The 21,104-nt window shown below is 48.6% G+C and overlaps 1 protein-coding gene across 3 annotated transcripts; it reads left to right on the top strand.

Moving 5' to 3' along the window:
- Positions 1-4,039: 4,039 nt before the first annotated feature.
- nr4a3 (nuclear receptor subfamily 4, group A, member 3) lies at positions 4,040-21,104 on the top strand. Of its 3 annotated transcripts, XM_029839188.1 has the most exons (9): positions 4,040-4,387; positions 6,788-6,949; positions 7,595-7,676; positions 10,046-10,884; positions 14,687-14,816; positions 15,163-15,326; positions 15,416-15,615; positions 17,680-17,858; positions 19,413-21,104. In XM_029839188.1, exons 3-9 carry the CDS (start codon positions 7,613-7,615, stop codon positions 19,673-19,675), a joined length of 1,839 nt encoding a protein of 612 aa, XP_029695048.1. In that variant the 5' UTR covers positions 4,040-4,387; positions 6,788-6,949; positions 7,595-7,612; the 3' UTR covers positions 19,676-21,104. The 3 variants fall into 3 exon arrangements, with proteins under 3 accessions (XP_029695048.1, XP_029695046.1, XP_029695047.1); XM_029839186.1 differs by lacking the exons at positions 4,040-4,387; positions 7,595-7,676 and adding an exon at positions 5,214-5,426; XM_029839187.1 differs by lacking the exons at positions 4,040-4,387; positions 7,595-7,676 and adding an exon at positions 5,948-6,174.

The raw sequence follows: 21,104 nt of genomic DNA on the forward strand, positions 1-21,104 counted from the left end.
ACGTCCTGATTATGAAAATTGCCCGAATGATTTGGGAAAGAAAGGAAGGGATGAAGGTGCAGTGGGAGAAGACGGCATTTGACATGAGCCTGAACTCCGCTGCAGCGGAACTGATGACAATAAGGTCATTTACAGTGGACACAGTAACAAAAAGAAGCATTCATTTTAGGATGTGGCTTTAGTTCAGCATTTTGTGGTAATTTTCACAGATTTCTAAGACTTGACAACATCTTTTTAACTCCTGTACCACATTAGCACCTATGCAGACTGTGAAAAAGCTGTAAAAGCTGTTGAAGTTTGGAGAATAAAGAAGAAACGTTGCTTCTTGGAAGCCAAAAAAAAATTGGTTGAGTGTCAAAGTTTGGATACCGATAAATACTACACTTTACAAAAAGGAAACTTTTAACTAAAGTTGATTTTTCGCAATAAATAGTTGTAAAATTGTTTTAGGTCCGGTTAGAGTTATGAGTGTATTTAGATATGGCTACTAAATTAAGGTTACATCCCCCTTGGAAACAAAACAAGGGCTTTGTTCATGTGTGTGTGTGTGTGTGTGTGTGCGTGTGTGTGTCCACTGTCACCTGATATGCAGCGCTGGTGGACGCAGTTGATTACCCACACATCCAATTCTATTAAAGGACACGGTCATAATCTGTAATCACTTCCATGTCTGGCGGAATAAGGGAGCAGGTTAATCTGGATTACACGTCACCATGGTGAGGTCACAGCCGAGGCAGCTGATACACCGTCCAGCCAGGAACGCCAGAGCCTGAGCGGAACACACAGCACAAGGAGAGGGAGGCAAAAACAAAGTGATGAGTTATAAACACAAATGAGGGGAATGTATGTTGGGATTGTTACTGAGGTAAACAAGTGCAGGGAAAGGGTTCAGATCCCTTCGGTATGCTTCCTGGTCCAGGCTGCAGCACATTCCCAGTTGTCTCTGGGCTGCTCCTCTGTTCTCTTGACAGTATTGGGGGGGGGGGGGGGTCATTATCTCATTAGAACGTAAACATTCAGCCCAGCCTGAGGTCTCAGATGCTCTGGATCAGATTTTTATGAAGTGTATTTCTCTACGTTTCACTTTCTTTCAACCCTGACCTATCTTCCTGTCCCAGTCAAGTAACCCCCCCTCCCACACACACACACACACACACACACACACACACACGGCCTGTTGCTGCACCACCAATACGCCCCTGCAGTTTGGTCTTTTAGGTGTTTTTAGGAGGTATTTTAAAGAGCAGAGGTTTGCGTCTGGCTACTGAACCATAAACATCAGATTGGTGCTGCACTGATGGTTGACATTATGGAACCATCTGCACCAACATCCCTTCTTCAGACAGTCAGCAAGTTCTGGTTGCTCCCAATTTCTTTTTATTTCAGAGTGATGGAGGCCTGTTTGCCCCTGGGAGCCTTTAGTGAAGCAGAACTGTTTTCTAGCTTTTCTCAGAAGTCTGTCAGAGGCAGACCTTTTGACCTCCTGGTTTGGTTTTTCTTCTTATGTAGATCTCATATAGACAGGCTTTTGTCTTTCTAAAGCATCACGCTATCAATGGATTCTCCTCAGGTGGAGAAACATCTTGGAGATGAGCAAAAGAATCTTTTGTTTTAGTTCATTCTAGCAGGAACACCACAATGTGGAAAAGTCAAAGGGTCTGAAAACTTCCTGAAGGCACTCTATACCATGATAATCTGAAGTTTATAAAAGCCCCTTCTTTAAAACAATCGACTCTTTTATGTCTGGCCTCATAGTGACTCGGAATTGTTGTTTCTAACTTTTTATAGAAAAGCACATAACATTCAAAAGCCCTTGTGATCCGTGCCTATAGGATACATTTTAGTTTTAAAATTGAAAAAAAAAAAATCGTGTAACTATGTAAGACGTGTTTGTGTGTAAATAATAATATTCACCTCAGTGGCCTTCCGTTTAAGTTTTGATTTTGGACACGTGTGGGCACATTTCGGTTTTTGGGGAAGTTTTGTAAGAAAGTTCTTTCCTCTCTTCCCACCATACAGCTGTGTTGCTGCGCTACAGCTGCGGGGGTTCCGGAGCAGAGGCTGCAGAGACCCGGCCGTGGTGCTGCAGAGACCCGGCCGTGGTGCTGCAGAGACCCGGCCGTGCTGCTGCAGGGACCCGGCCGTGCTGAGGCAGAGACCCGGCCGTGGTGCTGCAGAGACCCGGCCGTGCCGCTGCAGAGACCCGGCCGTGCTGAGGCAGAGACCCGGCCGTGCCGCTGCAGAGACCCGGCCGTGGTGCTGCAGAGACCCGGCCGTGCTGCTGCAGAGACCCGGCCGTGGTGCTGCAGAGACCCGGCCGTGCTGCTGCAGAGACCCGGCCGTGGTGCTGCAGAGACCCGGCCGTGCTGCTGCAGAGACCCGGCCGTGCTGAGGCAGAGACCCGGCCGTGCCGCTGCAGAGACCCGGCCGTGCCGCTGCAGAGACCCGGCCGTGCCGCTGCAGAGACCCGGCCGTGCCGCTGCAGAGACCCGGCCGTGCTGCTGCTGCCGCCGCCGCCTGATTAGGGCGCTCCGCTCAGCGTCAGCGCCGAGATCCGAACCTTCATTCTCACGAACCTGGAACACGCTGCTGTTGGATGGACCGGCGGCTCTTTGCCACCCAAACAATGGTCTTTTCATCAGCCCCCCTGACTTGTGCCCAGTGAGGTTTCATTCTCGCCAGCTCCTGCAGTTGTTTCTGCCTGTGTGACGGCAGCGTCAGCTGACTGTAAAACTACCCGCTGCCGAATAACACGCTCCCACTGAGGGTGCTGGTTCGGGAGCCGAGGCTCATTTCATACTATACGACCCAGTTCACCTTTAGGAACTGAAAGCGTGGACGCGCTTAGCGGCTAAAAATACCTGTCGACGACTATATTTGGCTTGGCTGGATCACAATCACAACGCTAAAATAGCCGGGCCCGCCCCGGCACAATGAATGGACTCTCTGCTATCTCACTCTGCCTCCGACCGCCAGCTGCTAAAATTAGAAACAAAGCTTGCGTCAATCACGAGCCTCAGTGCGTCAAGGGTGTCCCCGCCCCCCGAAGCTCGCCATTGGTCAGAATTGGGACGTCGGCGAGGAAAAAAACGCGCCCTGTGATTGGCTGCTGGTCAGATTTAGTCTCAGTACATTTTAATTCTTAGGTTGATGCGCCCAGCCGATGGAAAATTTTTGGGCTTAAAGTTCCGATGTGTGGGGGTTACAGCTTTCTTTACACCACTGAATTGACATAATTTATATATTTTAGCAATTACAGCCGACCAACGTAGCAGCTAAACTATGATGAATGGTGGTAAGTTTGAAATAAATGTCAATTCCTACATCGATTTAAGCAGTAGGAGACCGTCAAATATTGTAACTTTGATTAAATAACACAGTTGCATTCGAAAACAGGGTATAAATAAGTGTGACTGATGGACCTAGTAAAGTACACAGTAGTGCAGTTACAATATAGGATTTTCCTTGAGCACAGTAATTATTGGTAAGTAGAGATAACCCCAATCATGTAGCTAAACATTAGCAGTCATTTTCAAACATCAAAAACAAGAGTATAGTATATATGGAACACCAGAGCATAGTATATTTTAGTATAGTAGAATATAAGTAGTAGAGATATTTTTTTTGTTGCCAAGCCCACGTCACAGTCAGCAGCAAGTACTAAATAAAATGTGTCTCAGTTTCAGTCGTAAATCTTTAAAGCGACTAAATTATTTTTGTCTTTAAAAATCTTTTCTTTTAAATGACTATCCACCGCATCATGGGTCGCTTTCCATGACCAGGAGGATGCGAACTCGCCCCTGGGGTCTTCCTTTACGTTCTCTTCTGTAAACATCAAACCAAGCGCTCGTCGCTCTTCCCTTCTGTCTCCGGCACCGCGCGCGTGCTCGTGTGTGTAGAGCCGAGAGAGAGAGCGAGAGAGAGAGCGAGAGAGAGAGCGAGAGCTCCACTTCAAGTGACGTCACCTCCCATGGCGTCACATTGACGTAACACATACCAACCGCTCTATGTGGAGGCAGAGCCACATAAATGCACTATTTGACTTTCTCCCCTCAGACAGAGCACATAAACAAACCGGCTCCACACTTTCACAGCACCGACGCGCTCAACTCACGGGGAACGGACGCAGACGCCGGAGACCAGAGTCGACACATATATTTTTTATTACTATTATTCATTTTTGTACTTTGTGTAGTATAGAAAAAGTAGGACGAAGAAACTTTTTTTTTAACGTCGCCGATGCATCCTGTCGCGCTACAGAATCGCAAAGTTTGTTCCACCTTTTTCTCTTGATTTTTTCGAGTCTTCGTGATTATTCTGGATGGAAATAGGATACGTTATGCGAGGTTATTGCCACATGTAAAGACGGAACCGCTACAGCAATCAAGTGAGTAAACAGAATGAATGAAGGAAGGAAGGAATGAATGAATGAATTTGTCCCCGGCGTGTTTGACAGACCACAGAACCAAAACAAATGTGTCATTTCTCGTCTATTTGCATGTTTCTCTAACTCAAACCTGACGTCCTGAATCCACCCTCTCGCCAGCGATCCTGAACTTTGTGCGTCTATAACCTGTTGATTGTCAAGCTCCGGTGCGCGAGTATAGAAGCTCCCATGTGTCCATGTGTGCGCGCTGCCTCGGAACAAATGGAGCCGAATTCGAATTTAATTTGCGCCGGGAAGGTATCGTTTCCTTTTTGGTTGTCATGGAAATGAGATGCCTCTTAGTCTCACAATGAATAGTGGAATCAGACGCACTAATGGTCTGAGTGGAGAACAACCGAGGCGGGAGCAGGCGGCGGTGGGGAGGGAGGGGGCGAGGGGGGTGTTCTGCCATGTGGTCGCTTTCATGTCATCGTGATTTCTGCATAGTTGTTTATTCATTGATGGTGCAGTGGTGTCCGGATCCGGGACAAATGGAGCACGTCCTTGATAAAAAAAGACATTTTCAGCACAGAATCACGAGAAATCGCTCGTCAACATCTCTAAAATATCACCTCTGGAGACATTTGATTAAAACTGGTCATTATAACGTTTCGGTGCTCGTTTGTCTCGGTTTACTCACGACTTTCTCGACTTGACAGAATTGTTTTTTAACATTTCACACACTCGTGCTTACGCACGCCCGTGAGCGCCCCTGACACCCGGGGCTGATTTACAGTACTCACATATTAGTTTGGTTTCCCCCTAATGTCCCCTCTTTTCTCTGTCTCTGTTTGCTGGAAGCCTCCACGCCGGGGTTATTGCTGTCCGGGGCTATACCGACGCTTTCTGCTGCGTGCTTCGCAGCTCTTGTGTAGATCTCTTGGTTACCGGTGCGCACGGGGCCGGAGCCCCACCGACCGGCCTGAAAAGAAAGATGAGCCCCGTTTGTTGGTAGAAGAAAACAGACTGAAACGTCTGATTTTACTGGGCAGTCTTAAAGGTACAACCTTGAAAACGTTTACGCAGATTTAAGGTTTGAAGCTTCAAACTTTGGGTGATTACTCAAGAAAAGCAACACTCCAATAAATTCCACATGTTAATATCAGCTCAGGTGTCCCAAATATCACTACCTCAACGACTATTGGGCAGCCTGGGGCTCTTTTTTTTTTTTTACTTCAACTTCCAGTCATTGCCTTTTTGACAGCCATTTCCTGAACAAGCATCAGTAAAAGTGTGTAACACGATAGTTAAAGTTGGTGTCAGCTCATGTAAAATTGTCGAGCTGGACGTGTTAATTGAGAGGAGGCTGAAGGTGTCCGGACCACAATTAGGCTGCGGCTTGTCAAAACTTATGAAGGTCTCACGTCTCCATCGTCACCTGGAGGGTGTGTGTGTGTGTGTGTGTGTGTGTGTGTGTGTGTGTGTGTGTGTGTGTGTGTGTGTGTGTGTGTGTGCTTGCGCGCGCTCGTGTAAGCCTGTGTGTGTGTGTGTGTATTTAAGAGTGTGTGACAGAAAGGGGGAGCTCTGGGCTTTGAAATCCGTACAGTGCGCCCCTGCTGCAGCGAGAGGCGGTTGGAGACGCGCGGTGTTCGCTGGTTTGTTTTCAGATCCGACTTTCAGTCATTTCTCTTCTTCCTTCTGCCTCTGGATGAAGCCCGATCGGGCAGATGTCGTGGTGATTAAAGGCAAGAGAAGCGATGGACCCGAGGCATTTGGGCAGACTTTCTTAAAACTTATCCCTTTCTTGGGTACGTACGCGGCAGTGCGACCGTTTTAAATTTTGGGTTTTGCAAGAGCAAAATTGTGGAACAGAAGTGAGTTACACTGAAACTTGGGGCCCACGCAAGCGCGAGTCTAGAAATGAGCTCAGTTGTCCTTAGTTGTGGTGCACAGTCGTGTCTTTGTAGCACGAATTCAGTGTCACATTTATGGATTAAAATTTCTCTTTACAAAAAAAAAAAAAATGGCAGCGCAGGCTTTTCAGTTTTTCCTGTTTTTTAATGTCTGGTCACTTACCGTTATTAGACGTTATTGGCGTTTGCTCATCCTTCTGTGCCCCCACAACTGAAACTTTGGTTTAAAGCACTGATTCATCTGGCTGATTATATTAGTGTAACGTCGTTTCATTTTTGCGTCAATAAATTCGTCTGCTGCTTTCAGACGTTGCAGAAATTTGCTTTACGCGCAAAATATCGCATCCTGGTTAAATTCTGCTTGGAATTCGGCTAGGTGGGGGGGGAAACGCACCGCAAAAATAGAAAAATGTCAACTTTTAAAAGTGCGTGGTTTTTTTTTTTAATTTTGCAGTTGTATGATGAGCGCACCTCCACATGACTTCTCTCTCTCTCTCTCCCTCCCCAGATACTGGTTCGGAAGAGCGCGCACAGCCGAGCTCGGAATCGGACACCTCCTCCGCGACGCCCGCCGAGTCTTCTCTGCTCCTGGTGCCCTGTCCCGGCCGCAGCCACGCCACCTCTCAACCCCGTACATCCAGCACCATTCAGCGCGAAGCCCTTTCACCAGGTAAGACTCCCGCACCTCCCCGTCGTCCCGCCCTTCACCCTCTGTCTCTCTTTCCTCTGTTCTGCCTTTTGTTCTCCGCTTTATCACTCTTTTCTGCCGATGCTGAGTGCACCTGTGCTGTGCCGTATTAATGCGCGTGACACAGATGCGTCCATGTGCAGTGCGACGTGTTAATGTGACGCAATCTTCGATGCTGAATATTAGAAAGCTTTAAGAAAATACAGGTGATTTTTCTAGTCTCCATTTTCGTTTTCTGGAGGTTCGTGTGCCTGCATGAGGGTGTTTGTGGTGAGAGAGTTGACATTTCAATCATCAGACAAACTGGCAGAAGCAGGGAAAAAAAACGCACTAATGCAGGCGCACAACAAGCTGTGAGTGAATCACGATAGGGCACACATCTTTCTAACTGCATCACCTCGCTTTTTATTTTTATATCCCTTACGCTCCTATCGACCCGTCAAATTAATGTTATTTAAATCCAAGATTCTAAAGTCATTTGTGCATGTCTAAGAACACAAAATCACCGTGAGGTCGGACAGGCCTCCGACTCGGGGCGACTCCAGTTCGTACTTTGTTTATTTGCTGTTGTTTTTGTTGTTGTTGTTTTCACTCTTGCTCACACACATTCATGTTTTTATTTGTTAGATCTATGGCATTCTGACAATGAACAAGCGCACTCAGTTATTGGAACAGCTGCAGTTTGTCCAGTTGAAATGCACACCTCGAGGTTAGACACTGTTTCCCTTCGCCTCAGTGCGCCGCAACACCTGTGTGTGACTGCTTGGCTTCTCTGTCCTCTCGCTTGCGCACGCACGCACGCATACACACACGCACACTGACCGCGTAATTGCATGTAAGTTTAATAAAGACAAGCTGATAGTGGTGCCGGAGCGTGTGCTTGCGCGCGCGCGTGTGTGTGTGTGTGTGCGTGTTGCTGAGTGAAGATTACAGACACCACCAAATGTAAAGCTACGAACAGGATGAGATGTTTGCGAGCGTAAGTGGTTTTTCTGGTTCCCTCCACGACGAGGGCGCGTGTTATTGGCAGAAATATAGCATATGGAGGTTCATGTTGACATCTTGAACATGATTAGTGGTGAAAAGTGCGTGTGTGTGTGTGCGTGTGTGTGTGTGTGTGTGTGTGTAAAACAGGGTTTTTTTCTGGCACACGCGAAAAAAGAGCCTTATTTAGCTAAAATAAAAAGGCTGCTAATAAACGACAGGTGCAATGTGTGACACTTATCTTCCTTTCACTCGCTCTCTCGCGCCCATAAACGCACGCGCGCGATTGCGCAATACCGATCAGTGGCTTGACCTAGTGACACAACACGGAGAAAGCGAGCGCACCAGCGCATCTTTCCCCTCTCCTCTCTCGCTTGTTTGAGCCTTAAGGTTTGACCAGAAAACCCCAGAACACCCAAACGGCTGCGTTTTTTTCCCATGTGGGCTGTGGTTGATTTGGTCACTCAGAAGGAAAAAGTAATGACGTCAGTCAAACGTAGGACCTGTGCTTGAGTCATATCCTCTATTGTAAAACCAAATCTAATATTTCCACTGAGATAACACCATGTGTAAGTGGTGATAAGTAGCAATTAGCCTTACTGTGTGGGTGCAGAATAAATACTTTTGCGCGTTCTGATTGCGGCTTTTTGGGCATTTTGCGGTTGGATTTGTTAGAAAGCTAACTTTCCTCGTGGATAGGAGTCACCCTGTTTTAAAAACTTGACCAGATTTCCCCTTTTTCTGATTATCTTGTTCCCAGACCCCCTGAATGGGCCTCGGGAATAATTTAAGTGCGACTTAAATGAATGTGTCACTCCGCCACCGCCATGAGTGACATTCTTCCAGTCTATTAAGCACATATGACCGAGAATTCAACGTTGTAGGCTATTTAAAAAACGCGTGCTGAGAGCTAGCCCGCAGTAAAAGTGACCTAATAAAGCAGCAGCCTATCCAGAGGCTCTTGGAGACCATATTTGTATTTTGATGTAAAAGCGCAATGTTTGGGCGCAGCAGGACTTGGGTTTGCCGTGATGTGGATGACAGTGTTTGGTGACACTCGAGCATCGGCAGGAGCGGCGGGTCGTGGCGTTGACAAGACGTGCGTGACGCGAGGGGATCGGGGGCGTTTACGGCGGAGCTCGCCCGCGCTGCGTTAACAGTTCCGCCGCTCGCCGGCGAGGAGCTATCGCCGCAGAGCCGACTCCTGACAGATTGGCCCTGCACGCTCTCGGCGCACGCACACACACACACTCTCTCTCTCTCACACACACACACACACACACACACACACACACACAGTAGAGAAGCGCACACATCCAGCTGGAGTGCACCGGCCGAGGGTTCCAGTCCTCAGAGCGCACGCACGGGTGATGAGGGGGTGGCCTGTTGCTACACCGAGACAATTAAATCATGGGTGGCGTCTGCTGCTGTTAGAGGAAAAATCTGTGTGTGCGCGCGCGCGCGTGTGTGTGTGTGTTTGTGTCCAACATTATTATTTAATGTTGTCTTTTCTGCTTTGCCATCTGACTAACCAGAGCCGAACCTCCCGCGGACACACACGTTTCAGTATGTTGAAGACGACCTGTTCTTTGCTTTGGCTGCTGCTTCAGAACTGCATACTGGATGTGTCTCAGATGTGGGTGCGTGCGTGTGTGCGTGCGTGCGTGTGTGTGTGTGCTTCACGTGTTTTACTTTATTTACTGAACTACAAGATTTCTTAAATTAGGAAAGTGTCAGATAGTGAAAGAGTCTTTCACAGTCATGAAATGCTGAAAACGTGCACTGACGGCCTGTTCCAGTAGAGCTGGGCAGAGACACGCAAGTCGCGTGCACGTACGTCCAGTGGTGCTTGTTTTTGTCCTGTAGATGAACTGTGGGGCTCTTCCTGTGCTGCACTCCTTTGGTCAAACCCTGCTTTTCCATTGAGATTAGATTTTACTAATCTGTCTGTAAACTTCCATCACTGACTTGTGACTGTTGCTAAGCAGCCTGACTCCACTAATATTATGGAAATTATATTATTTAAATTTTTATAATGACATATTATGGTCCCTGGTGTTCGCTATTCTAATATGTGCTCTGTCCTCCTGCCAGACATGCCCTGCGTGCAGGCTCAGTACGGGCCAGCCCCTCCAGGCTCAGCCTACTCTGGCCAGTCCTTCAGTTACCAGGGCGACAGTTACACCTCTGACCTCATGACCCCTGACTACACCAAGCTGGACCTGGGAGGAGGTGAGATCTCCGCTGCAGCAGCGACGACCTCCCTCCCCAGCTTCAATGTCTTTGTAGAGGGGAGCTATGAGCCAAAGTCCTCCTGCCTCTACCAGATGCCTCCACATAGGCCCACCATCAAAAAGGAGGAGGAAAGTTACCCCACTGCCCCCCCAATGGAGGCCATGTCCTCTTCCGCCATGTACTTTAAACAGTCGCCTCCCTCCACTCCCACCACACCATCCCTGCCTGCCCAGCCCGGTACCTCTTTTCAGTGGGAGGAGCACCCCCTGGTCCCTCCGTCACACCCCCACTCTTTGGGCTCCAGCTTGGATGCAGGGCCCCTGAAGTCGCCCCGCTTTACACACTTCTACCAGCACTCGCCGCCCCACAGCGGGGGCAGCGTCGGTAACTACGAGAGTCTGGGCGGAGGACTGGTCCGCACCTCTTCCTCTTCCTCCTCCTCCTCCTCCTCGGTCTCCCTCCACCACGGCCCACCTCTGGAGCAGCCCATGTACCAGCTGCACCGCGGGGCAGCGGGGAGTAACATCGCCTTCCGCTCCCTGGCTCTTGGACCCTGCGGCCCCCTATTAGGAGACAGCCTGCCTTCGCCTCCTCCACGTGGCCCCCCAGGGGAGGGTACCTGTGCAGTCTGCGGGGACAACGCAGCCTGCCAGCACTATGGCGTGCGCACCTGTGAAGGCTGCAAGGGCTTCTTCAAGGTGAGTACCCCTCAGAGCGTGCTTGGTTGTATAATAAAGCCTTAAAATAGAGCCCCTCACTCATGAGGGTGGTGCCGATGCTGCGTTTAAATTCAGATTCATGCTAGCAGCTCCGTTGTTTCATGATTAATGATCACCCTCCAAATTGTCGGTTGAAAAACAGGAACAGATCTGTAGCTGCAGAAAAATCTGTTTACTTATGCATCAGGAACAGGTCACTCACACTTTTTCTCACTACTTTTACTTTTTCTTACAAAAATGGTACTTTTATTTCCGCATGGTGTTACTTTCATTACCTTCCTCCCACTTTCGTAGCTGAACCCGTTGACTTGCCAACAGCAGTCTCTGAACTTTCATACTGATGCCGTTTGAAATCGCAGATTTGTTAAAATTAAGGTTAGTAGTTGCCAAAAACTGACCACAATATCACCGACACACTCAGGATGTTATGAGTCAGGCTGAGGTTTGGGTGCTCAAATGAGTTCTCAAATCTCATGTTAGAACGCTCACACATGTGCTCACACGTTGCATTTACATCCACCAGACAGGTTATTTCAATCAGGAGTGTTTTGGGGTTTTTTCTGTCTAACACAACAGCCGCCTCGTGACACATCCATGCAATTCTCAGTTTAAGTCACGGCATGTTCAGGCTGAGGCCACGGTGCTGCTGCTCCTGTACAGTTTGATCTCATCAGCATTTGAAGGCACGCATGTTAAGCATTCTATTGTCTGCAGATGAGAGAGCAAAATTAAGAGACTGCAAGTAGGAGGGCGCAAACGCAGAGGTAATTGAATAATGCCTCTGGTCAGGGAAATGAATTATCCTTCTTTTCAATTAGTTCCACAATTTGTTTTTATTTAGTAATTAATGAAAGCAGCATCTGGTGGCAGCGTGGCCGTGGGCTGTCTGCTCTCTGCAGCGCTCAGCGCTGCCTGTCAAACCTTGCTATGTTTCCTTTGCGCATATGTGCAGATGCAACCAGCCATGCAAATGCAACATATGCACACACAAGTGAATATTCATGCCATAGCAAGAATGCAGCTTTCCAGTCTTTGACATGTGAAAACCCGAATGCAGGTGCAAAACATCCCCTTCGTACAGCCGCTATTTGTGTAATTTTCTCTGCCTCCATTATCCAGGTGATTTTAGTGTTCCCTGAAAATATTTCCCTGATTATGTTTAATTATCGCTGAATAGACACATTAAACCGTCGTAGAAGCTTGGTGTATTTTATGGTCATTTCATTAGTTCAATGTGAAATACATTTTCCTGTTTGAATGACTTGCCTCTCGTGGCTTCTGCCGTGTTTATTATGTCGGAGGAATAATTAAATCGGACTGCTGTTTTGCATTATTCCCCTGAACCTTTTAGACTTTTGCAAATGAATCGCAAGATCTCAGCTGTTAGTGGGGTGCGGGCGAACAAAATGAGACATTAAATCGACCTTATTTAAATAGCTGCTTATTCATCAGTGGAAATACACAGATAACTTTAGTGCTCGTTTTTTATTTTCCGCTGCTTGTGCCGCGCTGAAGTCACAGATAGAGGTGGGAGTTGGAATCCAGGTGAAAACATGTACATGACTGCCACTACGTGATCAAAGACACATGTATGAACAGACACAGCTACATGTGTAACGTGCAAATGCATCCTGTTACACATTGAACTGCAGCTACGATGTTATTTTCACATAGAAAACAAGAGTGGGGTAGTGAGGGGACAGAGCGTGAAGTGGGGGGTGGGGTGACACCCTGAAGGCTTTTAATTTAAGATGAGGTTATTAGCACGTTTTACATGTCAAGAACAAGCATCTGCATGCCTCCATCCAGCCCCCGAAACACCCGCAGCGTGTGAGCCTCACTAGATGTTTGTGCTACCGGTGCACAACTCTGCGTTTTACTTCACATTTATAACATCTTCACATGGATTATCTTCTCCTTTACAAAAAAGGCCCCAAAATACCCAAAAGGCTTAATTTGATGTGTTTTGTCCTCATGAAATTACCCAGATTAACTACAGCATAGATTAGATTAATAAACACAGAATGGGAACTTCTGTCTCACTCAGTACTCTGCATGAACTGACTGGTCCAAATAGGCAAGGAATGTTCAGACAGGAGTAAGATCTACAGATTTGATAATTACATTGAGATACTTAATTGCGTGTGTTTGTGTGTACGCACATGCTTGTGTGTTAGTGTGTGTTCACCTGTACTAAACATACATAAGGAGGCCTCCCTTCGACAATTGGCGAAGTTAGAGAAGAGAGAGAGACAGAGAGAAATTAGACAGACAGGCTGTCTCTCACTCATAAGGGCTTAATTCATCTGAGCCTTAATTGATCATTGCAAACATTGCTTTAATTGGAACCAACTATCTTTGGAATTAGGCCCTAAAGTCACTGATGGGATTAACCACCAGACTGAATATATTTTGTTTCACTTGATTTCTATTCCCAAATATGCCTTTGAAGAAACTTGAGTAATAAGCCTCATCAAAATCCAGTCTTCATAAGTTTCCCTCCTGGAACTGGCTGAATATCCAGCAGAACCAGCTCACTGTCAACATGTGAACTATTACTCAGAACAAACTCTTAACCACATTAATAACCATAACCATTTTATCTTCGTCCGTGCGCATCTCTGACCAGTGGAGGCAAAGGGTGGACACGTTCATGGCGATTAATATTGTCATGGCAACCACTCTCATCCGGCGCTTGTGTCCATTACGTCGGTTCCGCACTCACGCAGGAGCATTTGTAATAATTGGTGTGTTATTTGTCTCCCGGGGGCATGGACATGTGTAGTGTGAGAGAATCCTAATTGGATTTATTTGTTTTGATGTGGTCCCGCGTTCATAAAGGAGGAAAGTCTTCTTTCTTCCTTTGTCTTCCGTTTCGTTTAAAGTCCCGGTGCCCTGTCACCTGGGCGGACCAAAGCGGCGCGGCCGCGTCTAAATGAGAAGGAAATTACTGTAGTTGTATCACAATTATATCTTAATCGTGACTTATGAAGTCTGCAAACGCGTAGAAGACGCAGGTTTGTGATTATTATTGAGATTCACTTCCGGACTCGGACTCGCTCGTGTTTTCCCGCGTGCGCGCGGTGCAGAATAATAGACCAGTCAGCAGTTTAGTGCGTCCAGACACTTTTTCATCCACACTCGCTCTTTGACGCACAACTTTATTCAGGTCCGACAGCGTGCACCGGTGGCGCGCACACGCAGCAGATAAAGCCTTTACTACGGCGCTATCTCTCTTATTAGTGTCCGTCTTCCGCGCGGGGATGCTCGCGCGGCCCCCACGTGGCCCGTTTGTGATTTCATTTTAATAAGGTCAGTAATAATCGGGGAGCCAGCAGAGGAGAAAACAGCTCCCGCGGGGCCCATTCGGAGAGGCGCGATGAGCGAGGCCCCGGAGGTGTCACGAGCTGACCCGCGAGCTTCACAAACAATCTGATCAGGCAGCCCTCGCAGCCGCTGTCCCTCTGTCTCGCGGGACCCGTCTCGGCAGTCGGCACGCCACGCGCCGGCTCTCTCCATTGTCAACTCCGGCGCAAATAAATTGTCCCTCCTGCAGGCGAGGCTTGTTGGGAAATTAATTTTATCTAATTATACTGATGTCACTGCTGCCTTTCAGCGCGTAATTAAAATCTGACCTGCGAGCTTCTACTTTCATTCTTTGATGGGGAAAGAAGAGAGAGAGAGAGAGAGAGGGAGGAAAAAGTGAAATTAAATTAAACCAATCAAATATGAGGTGGTTGATTGTGCTCGGTGGCTGATTATTGGTTTGTGCTCTCCGCAGCGCACCGTGCAGAAAAACGCCAAGTACGTGTGTCTGGCCAGTAAAAACTGTCCCGTGGACAAGAGGAGACGCAACCGTTGCCAGTACTGCCGTTTCCAGAAGTGCCTGAGTGTCGGCATGGTGAAGGAAGGTAAGAGGGGGGGTAGCGCGCACCTGATCACCCAACACCTGTAGAGATGTGTCCGGGAAAAACAAGGGAAAACGCTGCAGACGCTTGCTGCGTAGGATTGGTGATTTCCTCACTTATCCAGAGGTTTCCCACCTGTAACACATGCCGATAACACAATAAAGAAGCGATGGTTGGAACCTCTCCAGCGCCATCTGCTGGCTGCGTGATGATTGTAGGAATGAGGGGTGTCCGTGGAAAAAGTCCACTATAACACCTTTCAGGATAACAAACGCTGTTGCTTATTCATTGTGACTTGGTTTTTTTTATAGCTTCATGCTAACGTGTCCCTGCTGTTTTTGGTCCACAGTGGTGCGTACTGACAGCCTGAAAGGGCGCCGAGGTCGCCTTCCTTCCAAACCAAAGAGTCCCTTGCAAACAGAGGCTTCTCCTCCCTCTCCACCCCTCAGTCTGCTCTCTGGTCTGCTCAGGGCGTACTCTCACTGCACACCCCGTGACCTCGACTACAGCCAGGTGATCACCTCAGACCAACCCGAAGTGTTTGTTGTCAAAAGCGTTTTTTTTTGGGGGGATTCTATTCAGCCTTTTGTCTTCCGCTACAGTTCAGCGCCGCTGACCCTCCAACCTCCACCTCCGACGCTGAGCAGATCCAGCTCTTCTACAGGCTCCTCACCATCTCGATGGAGACCACTCGGTGCTGGGCTGACCGGCTCCCCGGCTTCTCTGAGCTCCAACGCGACGATCAGAACCTGCTCATTGACTCCGCCTTCTTGGAGCTGTTTGTGCTGAGATTAGCTTACAGGTGAGGGAAGGTGCAATGTAGATCTGACAAACCTTCAAGACACCCAGTCACTCGTCGTCATCATGTCTAAAAATACACCTCCGCACATGAGAAATGCTCCAGATTACACTCATGACGCAGATAGTTTTCTCTACTCTGGGAAACGCCAGCTGGTCAATATCCTTTTGCCGCTACAGCCCGGTACAGTGTGTAAGTGTCCTGTGTGCTGCTGCGTTGGTGCATCTCCAGAGTAGGAGTGGAGCTGATTAATTGCCATATGAACCAAATCATGAATGGAGTCTGTAGCTATGACAGCAGCTACGCCCACAGAGTTCCGCTCCGCGTGTCTGATGTGTGACGCACACAGCGCTGCGTCCGTGCGTGTGTGTTCCATAACTGCGCTAGCATTGTGAAGCGCCAATCGATTCATTCTAAATGTTAGTCAGCTGAGCCACTGCAAAGGTGCAAGCACATATTCTGTTGGGCTTTCTGCACTTTGTGTGTGTGTGTGGACACAAGAGCGTGTGGCGTCTGTGGATACCTGTGGTGCCATTATGACTGCGCCTGACTATCTTTGCCTTGGAATTGCCAAGGGTTACCACTGTGTTCCTGTAAGGCATGTGGCCGGTTAAATTTATGGGTGGGAGGCTTTGGGCTACGTGCTTATCCTTTTTTTTTTCTACACTGTTGTCTAGGGTAGAAAACCAACAGCGTCATACACACAAACACACACGCACTGGTGGTAGAATCCCAAATTTCTCTCCTCCTCCTAATGTAGGGCCAGGTGCAGGGTGGGTTGAGGACTGGTTGGTGGCATCACAGTCCCAGCAGGAGGGGGATCAGACTGGGATTTCTGACTCATAAGGCCCTCTACCAGACGCACACACACACACACACACACACATGCTCCGACACTGCTCATCTCCCATGCAGTGAGACTCCCACAACACAGGGGAAAACGCACACAAACACAGCACTGTCTCACTCCGTCCATCTTCTGTGAGAGCAGGAGACCTTGTCCATCCCACTGTTGACGCAGCCCAGTGATGACCCTGTTTTGAACTCAGATGCCTTGCAGACCCCTGTGTGTGTGTGTGTGTGTGTGTGTGTGTGTGTTTAGTGTGTGCGTAGAGTATATTTGCCCGTTCTTCTGGGCCAACATTGCTGTAAGCACTCCGTTACCAAACTGTTTCTGGGGTTATTGGTTGATTGCCGTGGTGACAGTGTAGTCAAGGCTGAGTGGAATGTGTGGCAGACATCCAGCCGTGCGTGCGTATACACATGCATGTGTGTGGCTGCACGTCTGGCTGCCGCCCTGTGTACTGTTGCTTATGCGCTGCTTCAGACATGGGTCAATTAGCGTCCTGAAATAGCAGGACGTTATCAGTTTTAAAATCCAGATTCCTGCCATTAGTTTAGATAAATTGAATATATTCCACATTACTCTTTTACCCACTGCATAATACTACTGTCAACAAAAATGTTGGGTTTTATAATCTTCGCGAAGGCTACAAACCTCTAAGAATTCTAGCGTAAAAGATAACGCTGCAGCCGGCCCCCTACCGTGAGCTGTGACCTCTCTCTACTGTACAACTTTGTCCGTCGCCATCAGCCTGGCAGCACGTGAAGGTTCATTTTTCTGATTTAGCTGTTGTGCGTGTTAAAGAGCGCAGCGAATCTTTTAGTCATCTCACCGAGTGAACGCTCTGAGGCTTCAAGGGACTTGTCCTCCCCTCCCCTCCAGAGGAGCCTGAAGTTGCAGCCTTGATTAACTCGTCCCTAAATATGCTGATGGGTCTTTTCATCCCCCCGTTAAAGACTTTGTTTCCAATGTGCACCCCCGCTCGGGCGCATTAAACCAGTTCCATTCACAAATACAATCTCAGGAATGTTTTAACATGCTGTAATTTGCAGAGCAAAGTTTTAATCAGCCGCTTGCCTGTGTTTGATGTGTGCAGCCTGTCTGCGTGAGTGTGCACGCTGCCAGGGTTTCAATGGTTTTAAAGTAATTGTTTCCTTGCTTGGTGCCTTTATTTTGGAAACGGGGGGTCTAACTGTCTTTTTTCCTTCTTTTCTGCTTCCCAGGTCGATGCTCGCAGAGGATAAGCTGGTGTTCTGCAACGGCTTGGTGCTGCACAGGTTCCAGTGCCTTCGCGGGTTCGGGGAATGGCTGGACTCCATCCGGGACTTCTCCACCCACCTCCAGAGTCTAAACCTGGATGCCTCTGCCTTCGCCTGCCTGGCGGCCCTTGTGCTGCTCACCGGTGAGGGCAACACCATACTTTCACATTCAACATCTGGACCAGGGGGAAAAGAAAAGAGCAGCACGGTTGGATGAGGCGAACATACAGTTCAGTCAGCAGGAGCTTCTGTGTGACTACGATCAGGTGGATACAATTACTACAGTCGCACAGATCCCCAATGACACGTGTGTAGGTTCTCACGTGTCGCCCGCAAAAAAAGAAAAAAAAAAAAGAACCTGACACCCAGAAGCACCTGCTGCACCTGCCGCACACCTGGCTCTCTAATCAGTTTGCCGCTGTGAAAAATACACTCGCGGCTTTCTCGCATGAGAGCAAGTGGAGGGCGAAGGGGGTTGTCGGGAAAGTGCATTAGAAATGGTCAATTACAAACGTACCCCGAGGTGTTAGAGGAGTGTCGGTGTAATTACGTTTTCACATTTCTTTTTTTTTTTATCGCATCAGACTCTGAAACTCTGTATAAAATGCGTAGTGGGTAGAATTAATGAAAAAAAAAAAAACCACCTCCGCTTCCTTACCCCGGTCTGTCCTCGCCGCCTTCTCCATCTGAGCCGTCCAACCCCATCCTCGCTCTCTGGGGGAGCACTTAACTCTGTGCCTGATCGACCAGCCCACCGTGGTGTACCGCTCCGGAACAGTGTCTGCACTGTTCTCAGTGGCGCTCCGTCACCTCAGCGGCGCACACAGCCCGCTGCCACAGCGGAGCCGCCGGAGCCACCGGCCCATCGACCGCCTCAGAGTGGCCTGCTCAGAAAGGCGGTCATCGATCCCTCTCCGGGAGTTCACCAACACACGGGGAAAAAAATGGATAGGGAGCAGGGCGAGAGAGGGAAAGGTGGGAACGTGCGAGGGGTTTGAAAGCGAGGGTGAAAGGAGCGCAGGAGCGACTCTGCAGCAGCGGAGCGGAACACACCAAAAAGTCAAACAAACAAACAATAAATAAGCTTCAGATAATAGATACCTCAAAGTGAGAGGGGTCTTAGTAACAGCCTCCCTGTAGCACGGACACCAGCCAGTCCGAGTGTGTGTGTGTGTGTGTGTGTGTGTGTGTGCGTGTGTGTCTGGACATGCTGTTCTCTGCAGAATGAGTTAGTGTCACATTAAGCCTGGTACGGGTGCCACTGGTGTTGCTGAGGGCAGCAGTGTGTGTGTGTGTGTGTGTGTGTGTGTGTGTGTGTGCGCGCGCGCATGCACGTGTGTTTGTGTTGTGCTTTTCTAATTTCATTTGGCTGCTCACAGGCCCGAGCAATCAGTTAATTGCTGAGCACTTTTGTGCTCTTAAAATGTTGGGACTATTTGTGTGTCTGTGTGTGCACCCCTTCGAGGTTGCGCGCGTGCACGTGTTTCGATACAGCGTGCACGGGGCTGATTAAGTTAGCCAGTATTGATCCGTAGTGAGCGAGATGGGTTAAGGCCTGTTAAGAACATTAGCCATACAGGGTAATGAGGTTGGATTCGATATAGAAGATGTAGGTAACACTCTTTTGGCTGAATTAGCTCTGATGTGTGTGTTTTTGCTCTTTAATGAATTATTCTAACATCTGTGTCCATCCACAGAGCAAGTCCCAGGCCTGAAGGACTCCAAGCGGGTCGAGGAGCTGCAGAATAAAGTGATTTGCTGCCTCCGAGATCACCTGAGTTGTGGCCCGTCTTCCTCCTCGTCCAAGGTGCCGCCCCCTCTGAACCGCGTCCTGGGTCTGAGGGCAGAGCTCCGTTCCCAGAGGACCCAGGGCCTTCAGCGGATCTTCTACCTGAAGCTAGAGGACCTGGTACCGCCGCCCCCGTTGATCGACAGGTTCCTCGACACTCTGCCCTACTGAGCGTCCTGGACGACCATCGTGGAGACGTTGGGGCCTCGTTCCTCTTGGGGAGCATGCGCACGCTTCCAGAGAGACCCGCTGACCTCTGACTGAAGCAGTAGCGAGCCGCTCGTATTCTTTTCATGCCAACAGACAACCGACTAAATGTTTTTTCACCAGTATAAAATACAAATGCTTTACCACTTCTTATTTGACCCCCCCCCTGTTATTTTCTTCTCACGGGGGAGAGACTACGAGGCCGACGGACTACAGAAAAGGGACTCGTTACCGTTGTCTCTCTCTCGGGCGGCAGATCACCGAGGGTTTGAAATGCTCATCTGTTCCAGCCCGAGCACTAGCGAAGAGGGAAGGGGGGGGGGGGGTGTTGGTGTGATCAGATGGTTTCAAAGCTGGAGTGACCCCGGGAAGAGAAACGAGTCGCCGACGCTCCCGCGAGCAGGTTTTCATACAGACGCCGAGCACACGTAGAAGCATCACGCCCGCATTTCATAAGCACGCATTTCTGGTGGCTGCCCCGTTCAGCTCTTGATTCCAAGTGCAATTTCTTAAGTGCTCACTCGTCAAACGGAGAAGGAGGAAGGTTGATTTTTAAACTCTAAATTATTTCAGCACACTTGAGTTTGTCCTCTTCTGTCAGTCGCTTCAGAGAGAGACAGACGGGCTCCACCCCGCCCGGTCCAGGCAGAGATTCTGCCCCCTAACAACTGACGCCTGAGTCACGCAGACTTGAACCAACTCTAGTATGTTCCTTTTTTTTTAACCATAGCTCAAGTCCTGTTGGGTCGAACATTTTGCTTTGAAAGCACTTACACGCCGAGGAGGGCTGGGAGCGCAGACACCCACCCTCGCACCGGCGTCGTCCAGAGGGCGACGGGGGAGTCGTGGAGAGGAGGGTGCTCAGCAGGTAGCTGTATACGTAGGGGTGAAACATTCCACAGCCACGTCCTGTTGGGGAGGGCGGGGGGACATGGCTGCACACTGCCTTTGTGTGAGCTTAGAGAAGTCTGGATCACATGCATGGTGTGTTTAAAGCTGAGGCAAACAGCTCGACCCGTGTTCGTGTCTACGACTGCGGCTCTGTGGGGATCTCCCAGGGCCCAAACCTCCCACTCACGCACTCATGGCAGGTCGAAATACAAAAAAAAAAAAAATCCCCGACAAATTCTATAGATATAAATAAATATATATATAAATATATATATATACAAAACTAATATTTTGAAGTGTTTTTAGCTTTTTTCAAATATTGTGGTACGAGTTGTGCTTTGTTTTTGAAAAAGAGAAACAAAAAAGAAAAAAAAGTTGCTGTTTTTTCAATGTCTCTCATCGGTTTGAGTTTCCTGTTCGATTTTTTTTTTCTTTCTCTTTGGTTCACTGGATTTTTCTGTTCAGCACTTTCAAATCATAAACTAGTTCTGATTATTCTGCC

This window comes from Takifugu rubripes, chromosome 7 (genome assembly GCF_901000725.2).
Source record: "Takifugu rubripes chromosome 7, fTakRub1.2, whole genome shotgun sequence".
Classification (NCBI taxonomy): domain Eukaryota; kingdom Metazoa; phylum Chordata; class Actinopteri; order Tetraodontiformes; family Tetraodontidae; genus Takifugu; species Takifugu rubripes.

Excerpts from the sequence above, each read along its gene's own strand:
- nr4a3 (XM_029839187.1), top strand. The coding sequence starts at position 6,075 with ATGAAGCCCGATCGGGCAGATGTCGTGGTGATTAAAGGCAAGAGAAGC. Across the intron at positions 6,950-10,045 it reads GCGCGAAGCCCTTTCACCAG|ACATGCCCTGCGTGCAGGCT; the intron begins GTAAGACTCCCG and ends TCCTCCTGCCAG. Across the intron at positions 15,616-17,679 it reads GTGCTGAGATTAGCTTACAG|GTCGATGCTCGCAGAGGATA; the intron begins GTGAGGGAAGGT and ends TCTGCTTCCCAG.